General features: G+C 58.8%; 3 protein-coding genes across 11 annotated transcripts in view; 1 reads left to right on the top strand and 2 right to left on the bottom strand.

Moving 5' to 3' along the window:
* PITPNM2 (phosphatidylinositol transfer protein membrane associated 2) overlaps window positions 1-7,149 on the top strand; it is a 124,898-nt gene extending 117,749 nt beyond the window's left edge. For 2 of the 6 annotated variants that reach the window (XM_081287056.1, XM_081287051.1), the window contains 11 exons: window positions 301-450; window positions 1,470-1,634; window positions 2,084-2,236; window positions 3,012-3,160; window positions 3,448-3,564; window positions 3,850-3,966; window positions 4,075-4,223; window positions 4,319-4,468; window positions 4,896-5,079; window positions 5,155-5,283; window positions 5,361-7,149. In XM_081287056.1, the coding sequence (XP_081143182.1) occupies window positions 301-450; window positions 1,470-1,634; window positions 2,084-2,236; window positions 3,012-3,160; window positions 3,448-3,564; window positions 3,850-3,966; window positions 4,075-4,223; window positions 4,319-4,468; window positions 4,896-5,079; window positions 5,155-5,283; window positions 5,361-5,681 (1,784 nt within the window). In that variant the 3' untranslated portion in view covers window positions 5,682-7,149. The remainder of the gene's footprint in view (window positions 1-300; window positions 451-1,469; window positions 1,635-2,083; window positions 2,237-3,011; window positions 3,161-3,447; window positions 3,565-3,849; window positions 3,967-4,074; window positions 4,224-4,318; window positions 4,469-4,895; window positions 5,080-5,154; window positions 5,284-5,360) is intronic. The other 4 variants (XM_081287052.1, XM_081287053.1, XM_081287054.1 and 1 more) reach the window with 4 other exon arrangements.
* Window positions 7,150-8,764: 1,615 nt separating this feature from the next.
* On the bottom strand, window positions 8,765-11,769 carry ARL6IP4 (ARF like GTPase 6 interacting protein 4). 2 transcript variants are annotated; one of them, XM_081285391.1, is made up of 6 exons: window positions 11,039-11,179; window positions 10,497-10,667; window positions 9,801-10,085; window positions 9,603-9,720; window positions 9,124-9,193; window positions 8,765-9,047 (listed from the first exon to the last, which is right to left on the bottom strand). In XM_081285391.1, exons 2-6 carry the CDS (start codon window positions 10,654-10,656, stop codon window positions 8,991-8,993), a joined length of 690 nt encoding a protein of 229 aa, XP_081141517.1. In that variant the 5' UTR covers window positions 10,657-10,667; window positions 11,039-11,179; the 3' UTR covers window positions 8,765-8,990. The 2 variants fall into 2 exon arrangements, with proteins under 2 accessions (XP_081141517.1, XP_081141516.1); XM_081285390.1 differs by lacking the exon at window positions 10,497-10,667 and having other exon boundaries at window positions 9,801-10,024; window positions 11,039-11,769.
* Window positions 11,770-12,042: 273 nt separating this feature from the next.
* OGFOD2 (2-oxoglutarate and iron dependent oxygenase domain containing 2) lies at window positions 12,043-16,549 on the bottom strand. 3 transcript variants are annotated; one of them, XM_081285387.1, is made up of 7 exons: window positions 15,672-16,545; window positions 15,174-15,230; window positions 14,329-14,442; window positions 14,128-14,227; window positions 13,535-13,662; window positions 13,047-13,304; window positions 12,043-12,972 (listed from the first exon to the last, which is right to left on the bottom strand). In XM_081285387.1, exons 1-7 carry the CDS (start codon window positions 15,801-15,803, stop codon window positions 12,709-12,711), a joined length of 1,053 nt encoding a protein of 350 aa, XP_081141513.1. In that variant the 5' UTR covers window positions 15,804-16,545; the 3' UTR covers window positions 12,043-12,708. The 3 variants fall into 3 exon arrangements, with proteins under 3 accessions (XP_081141513.1, XP_081141514.1, XP_081141515.1); XM_081285388.1 differs by lacking the exon at window positions 14,329-14,442 and having other exon boundaries at window positions 15,672-16,548; XM_081285389.1 differs by having other exon boundaries at window positions 12,907-13,213; window positions 15,672-16,549.
* Window positions 16,550-17,428: the final 879 nt, after the last annotated feature.

The raw sequence follows: 17,428 nt of genomic DNA, 5'->3' as shown, positions 1-17,428 counted from the left end.
TTCCACCTTTCAGAGGGCGTGGTCAGGGCTTCACCCCTTGGGAGCAGGCAGGAGGAGGACCCTTGCTGGGTTGGAGGACCGGTAGGCTGGGCCCTCGAATGGCAGGCAGTAAGCCCAGAGATGGGGCGCTCGGTGGGTGGGGCCCCCCACAGAGCCCCCGGCCTGTCCCCCAGCCCCAGCGTGTGTCCCAGCATCTTGTGGTGTCTGGTCCTCGAGGAGCCAGAGTCTACGTTGGTGTGTGTACGGACAGCCCATGCAAGTGTCTGTTCTTGTCCTCTGTTCTCTCCCATCTGCCTCCAGTCGAGACCGTGCAGAGAAACCCCGAGCTGGTCCTGGAGGGTGGCCCCCTGGCCCCTCTCCCCCATGGGGACGGCTTCCTGGAAACCAGTATCCCCGTTCCCGCGCTCACCTGGCAAGATGGGCCCCGCCAGAGCCTGGGCTGTGCCGAGTGTGTGTACCCCACTGTGGTGACGTCTGCTTGGCTCCTGCCCCTGCCCCCTGCCCCCATACCCCCTCATGCCCCCTTTGGCTACTCAGAGTTCAGGGGACCTTGATGGCAGGCAAGCAGGAAGGCAGTGGGGAGTTAATCTTGGTGCTTTTTTTTGCACACTGGGCTGAGAGGACCCAAAGGAAAAATAGTTGTAGCAGCCCAGAGACAGACAGAGGCTGCCCCAGAGTCACACAGCTTGCCAATAATAGTCCAAGGGTGCTGGCCTTCCTTTTTGTGGCTTTTGGGAGTAGATAAGAGGTAGGATGAGGCTGTGCCCTTCCTCAACACCTAGAAAAATTTGATTCCAGCAAGGAGTTGCGGTCTCTGGTTCCCATTCCTTCCCCCCTGGAGATGCTCAGCCTCCCTCTACAACCCATGCAGCCTGGCTCCTCTGCTGAGCCCTGTCCTCCCTGCCCTATCCTGTCCTCAGCCCAAACCTAGGTGAGCCTGGCTGGAGTCCTCAGCACCTGACTTTGTCCCCATTTATCATGGCCCATGCGTGAGGGATGCCAGGGGCAGAGGCTGCCTCCTCTCTGTCCCCAGCATATCTAGGGCCCCTGTTGCCAGCACCCCTCCAGCACAGGGTGGGCTGCCTCTGCCGCTGTGAGCTGTGAGTCAGGTGGGTTGGGTCAAACCCAGAGGCCCAGAAGGACCCCGTGCTGCTGGACTGCCAGAGACCAGCTGAGGAGCCACATGTAGGGCAGGGAGTGGCCATAGGGGGAAAGCCCCTCACCTCACCTCCACACCCTGTGTCTGTGTCCATCTGTCCATTCTTCCCTACCCCAGCCTTCCTCCTCCCCTTCCCCAGATTATGCCCTCAGCAGTGGCCCTGAGCTGGCTACCCTTGGCACAGCCACATCCCAGCCCACCCTAGCCCAGGAGCTCGCTGGACCCAGCACATTGCCCCCAACACTGCTGGGGGGACGAGGGGCCATGCTGGGCCTCGCTTACCTGGGCTCCTCTCCCCATCCACCTGTAGCAGATGCACTCCAGACTCACAACGTGGTCTTCCAAGAGCATGCAGCCCCCTCATCGCCCGGCACGGCCGCCACCAGCCGAGGCTACCGCAGAGCCAGCGAGATCAGCATCGCCAGCCAGGTGTCAGGCCTGGCCGAGAGCTACACGGCATCCAGCATCGCCCAGAGTGAGTGCAGCCACCCGCGCCCTCCTCACCATCACAGCAAGGGGCCTAAGCTCCAGGGGACAGTTGGCCATGTCCAGAGACATCCTTAGGTGCCACACTGGGGAGGGGGTGCTGGGGGCATGGGGCTGGCAGAGGGCAGGGGGGCTGCTGAACAGCCACAGGACCTAGGAAGCCCCCACAGTGGGCTAGCCAGTGGACCCTCCTGGGAGGGTCCTGGAGAGAAGCTCCACGACCGGCCCCTCCCAGAAGCCTCTCCGCACTGGAAGCAGATGCAGGTGGCACACCCTGAGCTGGGCATGGGCTCTCTGGGCTGGGGCTGGGGGTGTTTTGGGCAGTGCCGACTGCCTGCAGGGAGAGGTGTGCCCCTGGCCCCAGGCCCTGTTCTCGCAGCATCCTTGGGGCTGGCTGTGGCAGTGTGGCTGAGTCGCTGCCCTATTCTTGCTTCTCAGAGGCCCCCTCAGCGCTCAGCCACACCCCCAGCGTCAGGCGCCTGTCCCTGCTTGCCCTGCCCTTCCCACCCCCCGCCACCCCAGGGCCCCATCCCCGGGCGAGCCCCAGCCTGAACAGGGCCCCCTTCCTCCTTGGCGTGGACATCGGAGAAGGTACCCACCACAGACTCTAACCCGGGCCACTCTTGCCAAGCATGCTCACCCCTCACCACCAGGCCCTGCCACCTGTGCCCCCGCTGAGGCTAATGGGACTGGAGGCTTGGGCTGGGAGGACACAGGCATCTAGGGAGGAGGGACAGTGGTTAGGGTCAGCTGGGGACCCAGGGGACCCTGAGGAGCTGGGAAGAGACCAGGTAAGGACCAAGGGAGCTGCTTGGGGTCCTCTGTCACCAAGGCTGTGGGCAGAACCCAGGGGAGCCAGGACCCATAAATAGGCATGTCTGCTGGCTCCTCCTGTATGCAACCTTATCTCCAGGGCGAGCGGTGGCCCAACCCGAAGTGGCAGAGCAGAGGTGCATGCCACTGTCCCTCTGGAAGTCCTGAGGCCTCCCCACTACCCTGGGGCTGAGGAAGGCAGCAGCCCCTGCCTGAAGGTTCAGGGAAGGACTCCTCAGAATCTGTGACACCTGGGGACAAATGATACTGCCTTCAGACCTGGACTTGTCCCCTGCTTCCTCAGGCCCTTGCGGAGACCTTCAGTACTTCCATGGGACACTGCCACAGGGCCACCCGCTGGACCCTTGGCTGCCTGGGTGCGGGCCTGGTGCCTTCTGCCCACACAGCTGCTTGCCTGTCACCAGCCTAGGAAGAGATCTGCTTTGCCTATACCCCGAGGAGTCTGGGCCGAATAGGCCTGAAGGGACAGGTGACCCTCTGGGTCCCTGCCCATGTCTCGGCCCCACCCAGTCATGGTCCCTCCTCCCTGCAGTTGCTGCTAAGTGGTGGGGCCAGAAGCGGATCGACTATGCCCTGTACTGCCCCGACGCCCTCACGGCCTTCCCCACGGTGGCCCTGCCCCACCTCTTCCACGCTAGCTACTGGGAGTCAACGGATGTGGTGTCCTTCCTACTCAGACAGGTACCGGGCCATTGCCCAGGCAGGAGAGCTGGACACTTGGGGCCCCTTCCTCTGAGGCACCAGGCTCCAGGCAGGAGGGAGGAAGCTCTGTGCATGATGAGTTGGCGGGTTGGGGGTGGGTGGAGCGCATTTGCATACACAGGACAGAGGGCCTCTGGGGGCTAGAGGCAGACTGGAGTGGATCAAATGTCAATCACTTGAACTCCGCTGGCCTCCAGGGTGGCTGGGCCTCTCACTCCTGGAGCAGCAGCCCTGGCCTGAGCCTGCCCTGGCATCTCTGTCCCCAGGTCATGAGGCATGACAGCTCCAGCATCTTGGAGCTGGATGGCAAGGAGGTGTCGGTGTTCACCCCCTCACAGCCCAGAGAGAAGTGGCAGCGCAAGAGGACACATGTGAAGCTGCGGGTGAGGGGACGTGGCTGTAGTCCTATGTGACCCTCACAGGTGGCCCCTATTACAGAGGAGACTGAGTTGCAGAGAAGCACAGGTCTGTTTGAGCCTCGGTCTCTGCAGTTGGGGCCATGAGCCCATTTCACAGCAGGAAGGAAGCCCAGCAAGGACGTCACTTGCCCAGGGCCAGGAAGTCGGGTGGCCTCACTCCTCAGGCCCAAGGGAGCATGCACTGAGCCTCGGAGACCCCAGCTGCTCTCCATGCCCCACCCTGACCCAGGCTAGCTCTCCCCTCCCCAGAACGTGACGGCCAACCACCGGATCAGTGACGCAGTTGCCAACGAGGACGGCCCACAAGTTGTGACAGGCCGGTTCATGTATGGGCCCCTGGACATGGTCACCCTAACCGGGGAGAAGGTGAGGAAACAGGGGGACCTTAGGGAGCCTGCACATCCCCTTGGCTGAGGCACCTGGCGTGAGGAGGCTAAGGTATGACCAGCTGTGACCACTCACCCCTGCTCACAGGTGGACGTGCACATCATGATGCAGCCACCCTCGGGTGAGTGGCTATACCTGGACACACTGGTGACCAACAGCAGTGGGCGTGTCTCCTACACAATCCCTGAGACACACCGGCTGGGAGTGGGGGTCTACCCCATCAAGATGGTGGTCAGGTATGCACCTCCAAGGGGTGGCAGGACAGGGCCCGCCTCTGGGGGGCAAGATGAGGGGCTCTGGTTGGTTCTGACAAGCTGTCCCCACTGGCCAGGGGAGACCACACGTTTGCTGACAGCTACATCACTGTGCTGCCCAAGGGCACGGAGTTTGTGGTCTTCAGCATCGACGGCTCCTTTGCCGCCAGCGTGTCCATCATGGGCAGCGACCCCAAGGTGCGGGCCGGGGCCGTGGATGTGGTGCGGTGAGTGGCCCCATGGGCACAGTGAGACTTTCACAAGGTGGGTGGGCTCAGCAGCAGGAGGCTCCTGCATGTTAGGCGAGAGAGACCTGGTGGCACCAGGATGAGGACCTGCGTGGCCCTGGACCTTGTGGGTCCAGGCCTGGAGCCTTAGGCCACCATGACTGTGGGTGGCCTGGTGTCCAGTTCCCTGGAGAGGAAGGCTGGTGAGAACAGGCAGCTCTCCTGCAGGGCTGCAACTGTGGGGCTCACTGGGTCACTGGAGGGTCTGTTGCCACGTCACTGCCATTTCTATTGACATGTTGTCTGAGCCCAGTTAGAGATGCTTTTCTCAGTGGCCCAAGCAGGGCACTTGGGCTGGGCAGGAGACAGGGAGGCCCAGAGGGAGGAAGAGGCAACATGGGACACCCGGGCCTGCCCCTCGCCCCAGGCACTGGCAGGACCTGGGCTACCTCATCATCTATGTGACGGGTCGGCCGGATATGCAGAAGCAACGGGTGGTGGCGTGGCTGGCCCAGCACAACTTCCCCCATGGCGTGGTGTCCTTCTGTGACGGCCTGGTGCACGACCCACTGCGGCACAAGGCCAACTTCTTGAAGCTGCTCATCTCTGAGGTGGGTCCAGGGAGAGGGGGCAGGGCACAGATGGGAACAGAGGCCGTGCCCACGCCCACACTGTCTTGCCCACAGCTGCACCTGCGCGTGCATGCGGCCTATGGCTCCACGAAGGACGTGGCGGTCTACAGCTCCATCAGCCTGTCCCCCATGCAGATCTACATTGTGGGCCGGCCCACCAAGAAGCTGCAGCAGCAGTGCCAGGTGAGTAGGCGAAACAGGGTCCAGGGAGCAGCTGGGGTCCCTCCACTGACGGCCCGTCCTCCTCACTGCCCCTGCAGTTCATCACGGACGGCTACGCAGCCCACTTGGCCCAGCTCAAGTACAACCACCGGGCACGGCCAGCCCGCAACACCGCCACCCGCATGGCACTACGCAAGGGTAGCTTCGGCCTTCCTGGCCAGGGGGACTTCCTGCGTTCCCGGAACCACCTGCTCCGCACCATCTCAGCTCAGCCCAGTGGCCCCAGCCGACTCGAGCGGACGCAGGGCCAGGTAGACTGTGAACAGCGAGGCCAGCGCAGCATGAGCATGGCGGCCAGCTGCTGGGGCCGCACCATGACAGGCCGGCTTGATCCAGGGACAGCCACGGGCCCCAAGTAGGGCACCGTCAGCGAGGCACCATGGTCTCTTAGGCAGTGCTAGGCCAGGGTTCCAGCTCCACCAGGAGGTCTGGCCTAAGCACATGCAGGTGGCTGGGGAGGAACAGACACGCCTGAGAGCTTGTCCCACGGCCCACTGGAGGACACAGTCCATGCCACCCAGTCCTCCCAGCCCTGCCTCCTGTCACAGGGCCTGTGGGGTCCAGCATATCGTGGAAGACAGCAGGACAACCAGTCAGGATGACAGAAGGACCAAGACATCCCACTGAGCCTGGCCTGGGGAGGCACTTCTGGACATTGTGCCCTGTGTTGATCTCCCAGCCTCCTGGTGCCAGGGGTGGGCCTGGGCCCATCCTGCCACCTCCCTGTCCACTATCCTCCACCCCAAGGTCCCCTCCATTTGGTAGCAGCTCCAACAGGGGTCCAGCCTGCTTCTCGTTGACTCCAGATTCTCAACTGTCTGACCTCACTGGTTTTGCCCTGGTTTTTGAGTGTGGGACCCTTTACCATCTATGGCTACAGACTCGCTGACATGCATGAAAACTCAATATCTGCTGATCCAGGACCTGTTACCACACAGAAGGTTCCAGTTTGGCAAATCCGTGTGCAAGCAGGAGAGCAAGGCCATATCTTAATTCCTGCAGCCCTGCCTGGCCTGCCAGAGCCATGGCAGCCCTGGGACCCCTGCCCGCCTGTCTGCCTGCCCAGCTGGGGCCCAGTGCCGTCACGGGGCTGGTGTTATTTCCAGCCCTGAGCACAGCCCAGGCATGAGGCCAATGAAACACAAGGCCGGCTCCCTCGTTGTCCCACCTTGGGCCATGGGGCCTGGACAAGCCTGGCCTCTTCTCCTTGCCTGCCATCGGTAGGGCCCCAGGCCGTGGCCCACCCACCCGCCTGCCCTCCGAGTTTCTACGCCTTTCTACTTCTCAACCTGATTTCTATGAGGTTTTTTTAAATGAGCAATCCTCGGCTGCTTCCTTTCTTAACTCTTTCAGTACCAAGCGCAGCCCCTCCACATTGAGAACACCCAGCACTGTGACGGAGTCCAGCCTGGTTCTGGGTCCCGTGGGCCCCACCCTAGCCCACTCATCGGGGTGCGGGCTCCCTGCCTCACCTGACCCATTAATTCCACTGAATTTCTATGGGGGAGGGGGGTTGGGACAGGGCCACACTTAGGTTTTTTAATGCCAATTCCGTTTCAATGCTGAATCTAAGCCACAGCTCGCTTGCTAGCTTAAGGGCAGGCAGCCAGGACTTCACTTCTCACCCACACCAGGAGTGCTGCGCCCGGGCCTGACACCTGTCTCCCCTTCCCAGCACCAGGCAACCTCGGCTGCCGGCCCAGGTTCCTCCACCATCCCCAAGGCCCCAGACAGCCCTCCAGCCACTGCACTCTGTTCCTGAGACTCTGCCAACCTGGATACAGCTCAGGGCCCTGCGGGCTGGGCTGGGGAGGTGTGCAGGCTGAGGGCAACTTTCCCCATGTGTAGATATGTACAGCCAAAGGGTCATGTAAATGTTCTCAAATGGGGGCCTATACAGAGGAAGAGCTATTTATTTTGTGCAGAGAAAACACCTGGGGGATGGAGCCTCCAGGGCTATTCACATTTAAGATGTAGCTTTTTGTTGTTTCAGGCATATTGTATAAAGCAACGACTATTTTATGGACCAAGTACCCTCGTAACTGTTGCAGTGAAAGTGCAATAGCTGACCCCTTGCTCCCAGCAGGAGTCGCTGGCCCGACAATCACAGCCCTGGCCAGGGGCCCCTGTGGCCAGTGCCACCGCCTCTATCAGCCCCATCTTGCCCCACCTCACCTACACCTCGGTGACTAGCCATCCAGAGAAGCACCTGGAAGTCCTGGGCCCGCCTGCAATAAAGGCTAGGAGGCCCTGTGGGCAGACTCAGCCTCTCCCAAGGAAGCCCCCATGGCTCCGCACCCCCCACAGCCTGCCCAGTCATCAGCCATGCCAAGGACAACAGCAATAGTCCCCTGGGCCTCTCCCAGGCCCTCAGCCATAGACGGTGAGACGGGCAGCCTCCCTCCCAAGTCTCTTCTATATCCAGGTCTGCTTTCTGCCTCCCTAAGACTCCTTTCACCACACTCTCCCGAGGAAGCACCAGTTTTTCAGAAACCAAGAGAGGGAAGGGCAAAGTCCTTTAAATACCAAAAATGTTTACAGTGTTGGGTGCTGAGCTGCAGGGCTCAGGCCCGACCAGTCGTAACCAAAGGGTGAGGCAGGCCTTGCTGACTGCCACCCCCACCCCAGGCCTGTTAGAGTAGAAGCCTTAGTCCACCCCACCCACCCCGAACCCCAGGACTGAGCCTCAACCACCACCCAGCTCCACCACCTGCCTTCTCTTTGATTTCTAAAGAAGGATTCAGCAGAGACCCACCCCTCCCTGGCTCAGTATGAGCTGCCTGCCTCCTGCCCCACCCCATCGCAGCCTTCACATCTGGACCCCTCCCGTCTGTCCTCGTGCTGTCTGTCTCTGGGCCATGTGTGAACAGTGTCCTGACTCCCTCCCTGCTGTCCCTGCATCATTGGGCCTGAGTGTGCTCTGTATATGTCACTGTCTGTTACACCAATTAAAGAAGCAGGAAGGCTTCCTTGTGATCTCTTTACTGCGGCGGCACCCCGGGGTTCAGGTTGGAAAAGGACCTGTCTAAACGCATAAACCCACCCAGTCAGTGCCACCTGCTGCTTGCAGTGTCACCAGTACACTCATGCAGGACTTGTGTCCCTTCCAAGGCATAGCCGAGTGAGGCAGGTTTGTGAGCCTCTCTGCTTTACAGGGGACACAGCAGTAAGCCACCTAGCCCTTACCTGTTGTGATCTGTGAAATGAACTGAGCGAAGCTGCCTCTCCCCAAGCATAAGTGGGTCCCATTGAAGAGCTAAGACTGATTTGGGACTAAGCCATGGAGTCAGATGTAGTGCAATCGGCTGACAGATGAGCAGCAGGGCAGAGAGGGCTGGGGCCCAACATCCCAGCTTTCCCCAAAGCTCCTAAAGCCCAATGCCCCCTGGAAGTTCACACCAACCTCCCCAACCCTGACCACAAAAAGCAACAGAGCAAGAAGTCTAAGACCAGAGAACATTTAATATCAGGTACACTGCCCTTGCTCTTTCAGGAGGGGTTACTGAGGCATCCGTAAGCCTCACCTCTAACCTTGCTCCTGAGGAGGCTGGACTGGCTCCACAGGTGAAAAGCCATCAGCACCGGTCAGTGTTGCTGCTGCCCGCCCTGTGGCCAACCTCCAGGCCATGGCACGACACTGTCCACAGGCCTCAGTCGGCCAGGGGCCCTCAGGGAAGCAGCCCAGCTCGCATCTGGAAAGCTAGGCCATCCCCTCGGGTGGCTTGCTAGGGAAGAAAACATACAGAAGTAGGACATCAGAGACAGCTGGGGGCAGACCACAGGGAAAGGGGCAACACCAACCTTATTGATTTCTCTGTGTCGCTCTTTGGTTACGATTTCCTCCAAGACCTCACCATCTCCCTTAATGAGCCTAGGGTGGGAGGGTGTCCATCAGCAAGAAACAGGCTGAGCCCCTAATGCCAGAGCAACCAGCAACGGGTCCCCAGGGCTCAGGCCCCACCAGCTCGAGCAGGGGGGGCCTGGGTGCCAATTCGGCCCCCACCACCTTTGGGATTGGGATGGAGGGAGCCCAGGTAGGCTGCCTTGCCAGCCTGCACTACCAGTCTGGGCAACAGTAGCTGCTTGAAAAAGGTCTCTCATTGAGACCCTTACACCAGGCAAAGGGGAAGAACAGCTGATATGTCACCAGTGACAGTTTTCTCCCATATTGGCCTTTTTGGAGCAGCTGCAACCACACCCCACTCCTCCTGAAAGCCCATGTTCTGGGTCACAACTCCCAGGTACACCACTCGGGGCCTGCCTGTGCCTGGCACCCCCACCTGGTGCGTCCCGTCTCGGGGTCCACCACTTTGCGGATGACACTCTGCCGAGCATCCCACTCCTCCTTGGTCATAGGCTTCATGGCCTGAATACGAGACTTCTGCTCGTCCGTCAGGACTGGAAAGGAAGATGAGAGGAGACTGTGGGCAGACCTGGGGAGGGGTTCTCTCCCTCCTGCACAACGGGTGGCACAGTACCTGGGCCATCGTCTTCCTCCCCGGTGGATCTGTGCCACTGGTCCAGTGAGGGGCCAGGCAGAGCTTCGGCCTGGGGCACCTCGGCCTTCTCTTTGCGCCTCCTCTTCAGCTTCTTTTTCCTCTTCTTCTTCTTCCTCTTCTTGTCCTTGTGCTTTCCCCGCTTCTTCCGACCATCACTGGAGGAAGAGGAGGAGGACGAGGAGGAAGAAGAGGAGCTAGAAGAACTGGAAGAAGAGGAGGAGGAGCTGGATCGTGGTCTCCTCCGGGCCTTTTGCTTGCTTCTCTCTGTGATGCAGGGAGAAGGTGAGGCTGGAAGGCCAGGAGGGCAAGGAGTAAACCTTGGTCCCCTTGCTCTGGCCTTTGGTAGGACCAGGTCTATCCAGTGAGACGCTCCCTGCCAGGCTCTCCAGAAGAGATCAGTACTCTCCTGGAGAAGCACCTTCCGGGCTCCACAGGACACCGTCTCATGGGCAGGAGGCCAGGCTCCACCTCTCATAGCTACACTAAGTGAACCCTTAGATCCACACTCACCAGCTGGGCAGGGCCCAGTCTCCTCCCTGTCTGGGGGGTTCTCCAATTCTCCACTCTGCACCCCTGAATGCTCTCATTCCGATTTCTCCATAGCCAGTCCCAGCTGCCTGCAGCTGCCTGCGGAGAAGTTGTTGCACCCCCTTTCCCAGTCTCTGGGGTCCTCACCCTCTGTCCCCGAGGCGGTGCTGGCCTTGCGACCTTGGGATCCAGAAACTGAGCAACTCCTCGAGGCGTCCCTACTACTCTTCTTCCTTCTCTTTTCTGACCTTCGACCCCGGGAGCGGCTGCGACTTCTCGAACGCTTGCGAGAGCCAACGTGAGCCATAGCGGCGCAGGCTGGCAATGGGAAGAGACGCGTTTAATCCGCGGCTCTCTGGAGCCGGACCGCAGTGTGGGCTCCAATGGGGTCTGGTTCTCAGGGCCCCCGATACCCAGCACCACAGCGGGGACCCGCGCTATCCCCTCCACCCCTTTGGAGACCCTGGCTTCTCCGCCAACTCCGGGACCCCGCACGTCAACCCCTTTAAGGTGCCGCCCTCGCCCGGACGCTCCACACCTGCGCACCAAGCGCGGCGTCCTGGGAACCGACAGCTTTGCTCAACCGCAAGGGGCGTCCCGAGTTCTTCCCCGCGCGCTCCCATCCTCCACCCTACTCCCTTCGCGGCCTCGCCGCCTTAAAGAGGGCCTCGAGACTCTCCTCTTCTCACCTCAACCGCCCATCGGATGGGACCGCCAGCTCCACACCCCGACTTCGCAAGAAAGCAGCAGCACGGTGGCTTCCAGACCACTTCCGGCCTGGAGCGGTGCGCGGGGAGGCTGTCCGGGTGGGAAGCGAGGCGATGCTGCCTTTAGTTCTGAAACCGCGGGTTCCGTCTCCGGAGCGCCCATCTCTTTGCAGAGACCACGCTGGTGAGGGAGCCCACTCCCGCCGCTCCGCCCTGGGACACGTCTCCAGCCTGGCGCCAGTCCCCGGGCTCTCAGGCGCCTCTCGTCCATTTATGCCACAGCCGCACCGTCTTCCAAGACTGCGCTTTGGGTGCCGTACCCGCATCACCCACCTACCTAAAGCCCCATCATCCCGCGCGCCACTTTCCTCCCTGGCTGGTCTGCGAACCTGTCCGCCCCATCTGACTGTGAGATCCCAGCAGAGACGTCCCTGTCTTTCTAACATATATACCCAGTAATATAGAGGTCGCAAACTCAAGTGTCCATAAAGGGACGGAGAGTTAATGAAAGAGTGACCACAACCCTTTCTAAAGTACGCAGCTGAGACTCCGCTCCAGGTGGCTTTTGCAGTATGGGAATGTGACTGCGTGTTTCCACGTCTTCCCTCCTTCCGGAGGAAGCTAAAATTCGAGATTTCAACCTGGAGGGACTGGGTTGTGGCTCAGTGGTAGAGCACTAGCCTAGCATGTGTGAGACACTGGGTTCAATGACCTTTTATTTTATTTATTTATTTATTTGTTTGTTTATTTATTTAATTTAAAATAAAAGCCTTTTATTTTATTTATTTACTAGCACTGCATATAAATAAATAAAATAAAAGGTCCATTAACAACTAAAAAAAAAATTTAAGATTTCAATATGGAAACACCTTGGTTTTCAGATGTGTAGCCCCCAAAAAGCACAGCTCTGTGTACACACCTCATCAATCTTAGGGCCACCCAGTTATAAGGTCTTCAATAAAAATAACAAACACAGCCCAGGGCTGATATAAATCACTTTATCTGTGTTAGGTCATTGGATTCTCACAATAGCACCTAGAGCACAGAGGTCAGTGGGTCACCCGTGGCCACACAGTGGAAAGTGGCAGAGCCAGGATCTGAATCCAGGTAGTCTGGCTCCAGAAATCTGTTCTTGATTTCTCCAAGTAAGCCTTTTACACCCATTCAGAGGTTGCAATTGGTGCTGTCCACCACTAATACTCTTCATTGAAGGCCTCCTGCAGCCACTGGGAGCCACCCTCCCCTGGAGGCAGATGTCTGGGAAGTTACTCCTGCCTTTGCAGCTCCATCCAGGAGCCACTAACTGTTGCTAGGAACCAACTGGTGGGAATTCTAGCTCTGGAGCTCCCCAGGAGCAGGCTGATGCTGGACTGTCACCTGAAACCACATCTTTGTGAAGCCACTTTCAGTACCCTCTCCTGCTTCCCTACTCCCCTCTGAGGATCCACCCTCCATGAATCCCATATCAAGCTCTGCTTCAAGCAAACCTGCACTAAGCCAGCCTACCTCTGGAAATAATGACCCAGATGCTGGCCTAACCTTTTGATCCAAGGAGTTCCATGGTTGCAAGTTTATTTCTGCCCCTTCCAACCTGAGATGGCAGGTCCTCACTTGCCACACCACCTCCCCACCACCACTGGGCCAAACCAGGCTCAAGTTAGCGCACACACATCCACCGTGGTGGGCTCCTCCCGGGTGAAGCCATCGCCAAATCCCTCGTCGTCCACCAGGTCTGGCTCACGGCAGCACATAGGACAGAGGCGGTTGCGCACAGCAGAGGCCCGGAGCCACACCACGAGGTTCCAGCGCTCACCAGTGCCTAGCGGCCGGGCCCCATGCAGCTGTCCGCCCCGGTGCAAGACACCCTGGCCCACCACATGCTGCACCTCCAGGGGCTCTGTCAGGGCTGCTGGTGCCTGCAGATGGCAGATCTCAGGCCTGGGCACTCATGGCTGACCCAGATCCTGTCCCATGGGTCTGAAATACTCACCTGGAAGAGGCCTCCAAAGTATAGGGCACCTCCTGTGAAGGCCTTGCCCAGGGCCACATTGAGAGTGAGCTCAGCATTATCATAGTGGCAGCCCAGCTCACGGTCCTGGCCTGGTGCATATTTGACCACAAAGGCGCGGTGACTGTCAAGCTGGCCCCCACCACAGTCTGGGTACAGCAGGGCCATCAATGGCTGCAGGAAGCGTTCCCGCAGTGGTGTCACCAGTGGTTCGTCCAGGCCCAACTCATGCAGCAGCACCTGGAAGAGGATGCCTGTGGTAAGCAGGAAGACTGCTGGGGCCTTATCCTGCTTCCCTGGGTGAGGGATTTGCTATTAAGGACAAAGCAAACTGATACCATCACACAGTTATCTACCATGATCTTGCTCTGCAGGCAGGGATGGGCAGCTTGCTTGCAGCATCTCAGATATGTCTCCCATCCTAGCTGCCTGGACTCCTCAGGTGGGTGCATGGGCCAGGCCTCACCTACCCCATAATGGTTCATGGTGTTGGGCCTTCCCTTGGGCATGTCTGACTGCTCAAAATGCTCCAGCTCCTCCAGCAGGGCTTGGCAGAAAGACGCAGTAAATACAGGCACCCGGTAGATGCGCTTCTCTTCTGTGGAGGGAGACAAGATAGTAGGTTAGAGCTCTGAAGCAAGGTCAGACAGGCTTGGGTCTCAATCTTCTCATGAGCAGGCGCGGCTTTTCACTGTCCCCAGCCTCAGTTTCCTCATCTGTACAGTAGAGATAGCGAGGTCCCTCACTTCTCAGGACCACTGCCTTGCCCCATTCTGAAGTCACTAACTGGTACTGTGAGCAACTGTGGGTTCTCTTTCTGAGCTCTCCAGGGGTCAAGCTGATGCCAGACTGTCATTTGAAACTATACCTTTGCAAGGAAGGTTGGTCAATGAATGAATAAACAAATTAATACAGATGCCCTGCTCCTGGCAGGTTGTTCTCACTGGCCCTTCCTGTTCCTGCTGGTCTGGTTTTTGAGAACAAATATGATAGGTGGGAGGACCCAAGTCTCTATTGCCCAGGTATCTTAGGCTGCCACCCCCAAGTCATGCCATGCTCTCACCTGACACTGTCTGCAGCCGCTGGAGAAGGCTTTGGAGGTCTGCACCTGGGGATGCACTGTACTCTGCAACGGACAGAAACTCAGGAGCCAGAGCTGCATCCTGGGGGCAGAACATAACAGCTATGGGGAAGACAGCACCCCAGGCCTGAAAAGGCTGCTTCCTCCCTCCAGTAACCAGCTCCCAATTTCCCTGCCTAGTACCTGCAGTGAATTGTAAACCTCTGGCCGTGCTGGGTGGTAAGAACTGGCGATGAGGGCTTTCCTGGCAGCTGACTCCTGCCCCAGCCTCTGCCGCCGTGCCACCTCCTGCTGAAGCTGGGGTAGCACAGGGATAAATTATCATACAGAGCCTCCCATTCCCCTGAAGCCATGGTACAGATGAAGAAACTGAGGATCATGAAGGCCAGAGTGGGGCCCAGGATGGAAGGCAAGTCTCCCTATACTCCTGAGTCAATTGCAAATACCAAACTACTAGTTGAAAGGGACTTCTAGAAGAGGAACTGCTAGGCTGGATGGGAGGAGAGACCCTGGAGGCACCTCAACCAGCTGGGCCCACTATAGGGAGGGGAATGGTCACAGTCAAATCCTGTGTTACAGAGGCTGCAAAAGACTCTCTTAGAAAGCCACCAACTCTAACCCCCAGGTGAGGGAAGAGGTGGGAGATGAGCAGCAACCTCAGCCTGGGGGGGGGGGGGGTGTTAAAAGAGCCAAGGATGTAGTAGCCCTGGTAATCTCAACTCCATCCTCTGTGAGACTTTGGGAAAGCAACCCCCCTCTTTGAGACTCAGTTTCTCATCCCAAAATGTGTCTACCTCACAAAGCTGTTAAGAAGGGCATGACATAGACAACTTGGCACTTCTCCATTTCTATTCTTCTGGTGCCAGAACGCAGGAGTAAGGGTGAGGGGAGCAGGAAGCAGGTAAAGAGGACTGAGGAGTCCTTCAGCGATCGGAGACTGACAGGCCAAGGCTGGGAAACCCCTCAGACTGCTGACACAAATCTAGAGGAAGGGCCAAGCTGCAGTGCAGGGAGTGGGGGAGTGTTACCTCTGCCAAGAGCTGTTGGAAGTCCTTGGTGCTGACACAGCCTCGGCTGCGCAGGATCTGGGAGCAGAAAGACCAGTGAGCATGATTGCGTGACTTTGTGCAAGTCCTTTAACATCTCTGAGCCTCAGTTTCCCCTCCTTAAAGTGGAAATGAGAGCCCGTACGTCACGGGATCCTTCAGAGAAGGAACTGCGATGACCGCGTTAAGCAGAGCTGGGTTCCCAGTTACTCCCACCAACACCAAGAGAGCATCCTGAGCCAGGGCCTGCCCTGCGCGCTCTACCCTCATGTTCCTTCATTCCCTCCACACGCGGCTCACTAACAGGAGATGCTATCACCCACCCCCCCTTTAAGATAGGGAAACGGAGGCATGGAGAGGAAAGTCATTCTTCTCCTAAGTGAGGCTCCGTGTGCCGTGGGCAAACCAAACCATCTCAGGGCCAAAGGCTCCTCCCCAGCCTCCGCCCGCTTCCCAGGAAAGCCAGCAGAGGACACTCACAGGACCGTAATCCTGGCGCAGCTGCTGCTCGCTACGGAAGCGCAGGTGCAGCCCGTAGCGCGCCACGTACAAGTTCTCCGAGCAGAAGCAGGCACAGCGGCAGAATCGCCGCGGGGCCCCCGCCGTCGCCATGGTGAGACGCCGCGCGGCTCAGCCGGATTCCCGAGGAGCACTTCCGGGTACGCCCCCAACCCGGGAAAGGTGCGCTACGGCGACCAAGGGGCCGTCCTTAATTCCCAAGAGCAGAAAAGAACGAAGACTATCCTCTCCAGAAAACGGTCAGAGGGTGGAGTGGGGGGAAAACGTTCGCGGGCCAAAGTGGAGCCGACGGCTTCGACAGAGAGCACGCGGCCTCCACGTTACGTCTCATAATTTCTCCACTACGAGGCACGAACTAATGACCCCACTTTACAAATAGGTGAACTGTCACAGCCTCACTGGACGCGGAAAAGCAGGGACTCAGAACAACAAAGCCTTTTATTTAAACGCTGCCCCCCTCTTCTAGGCTCCTTTGGAGAACCGGCTGACCCCACCCCGCGAGGCAGCCGGGTCAGTTAGGGATTGTGAGGTCCGGCCTCATTTCCTCCCGCAGCTAAGGAGCCAGCGATTCTATGCGTCTGAGCTCCGGTTTAGCATTTACCCCGCACCCTTGCCTGGCGCTCCCAGGGCTTAGCCGAGAACTCTCAAAACTTCGCAGCGCGGCTCTCCGGAGTGTCTCCACGAAAAAGCTCCGTCCCTCGCGACTTCCGGCAGGGATCGCAAAGGGGGCCGGGTGGGCTAAGCCGTGTGTGGGCGGGGCACTGGGCGCGGTCTGCCGGAGGCCACACCTCACGTCTGGATTGCGTTTGAGTTCCGCAGAGCGGCAGAGAGGGAGATAAGTACGTTAAGCGGCAGAGAGGGAGATAAGTACGTTAATGTCCTCCGGGCAGCGTCCCCAGCTCTGCGAGGCCCACCACCGCGCGCGCACGCGCGCACACACACACACACACACACACACACACACACACACACACACACACACACACACACTCCTCCGCGGTCCTACCGTCCCGCCGCGCACCCCGCGGGCCCAGGTCTGCAGAGCCGCATCGCTCAGGGGAGAACTAAGGCGCCGAGAAAGGGAGGAAGTGTCCTTTGGAACTGGCCCCATCCTGCCGTAAAGTTTCCTCCATGGCTCAGCGTGGTGTAGCGTTGAGCGGGGAAGGTTTTACCCCAGAGGTGACTACAGGTGACAGCTCCTCTTGTCCTATCCTTCCCTCTACCCAGACCTACGCTGAGGGATTGGCCACCCACCCTGTCTCTTTCCATCCGCACAGCAAACCTGAACTAGGTATTCTCGTATCACTACATTAAAGATGAGGAAACTGAGGCTCTGAGAGGTGCATTGACCTACCCCAGGTCACACCGCCTGTAAAAAACAATATGGGGCTGGAAAACAACAGTCTGCCCTGAGACTCCTCCCCTTCACCATGCCCCACCCTTTCCCCACCCCAGGGAATCACTGAGTTGGGGGATTCTGTGGGACTTTGGATTTTTCTCTCTGCTGCCTTCTCCTTTCCTCCAAGTGTCCTCACGGGCACTCACAAACGTTGTCATTCATACACCAACGCGCACTGACTCATCTTCATGCACACACACTGCAGTACATCCTTACATCCCCCCACACACTCGTACATGCACTCCCGTCCTGACGGTCAGCACCTCCTCACACACATTCCCATCCAGAAGCATTCTCACACAGTGTCACGCGTTGGCGT

The sequence above is a fragment of the Spermophilus citellus genome (assembly GCF_964194105.1).
Source record: "Spermophilus citellus genome assembly, chromosome: 3".
Lineage (NCBI taxonomy): Eukaryota > Metazoa > Chordata > Mammalia > Rodentia > Sciuridae > Spermophilus > Spermophilus citellus.
This window is presented reverse-complemented; position numbering and strand designations above follow the sequence as displayed.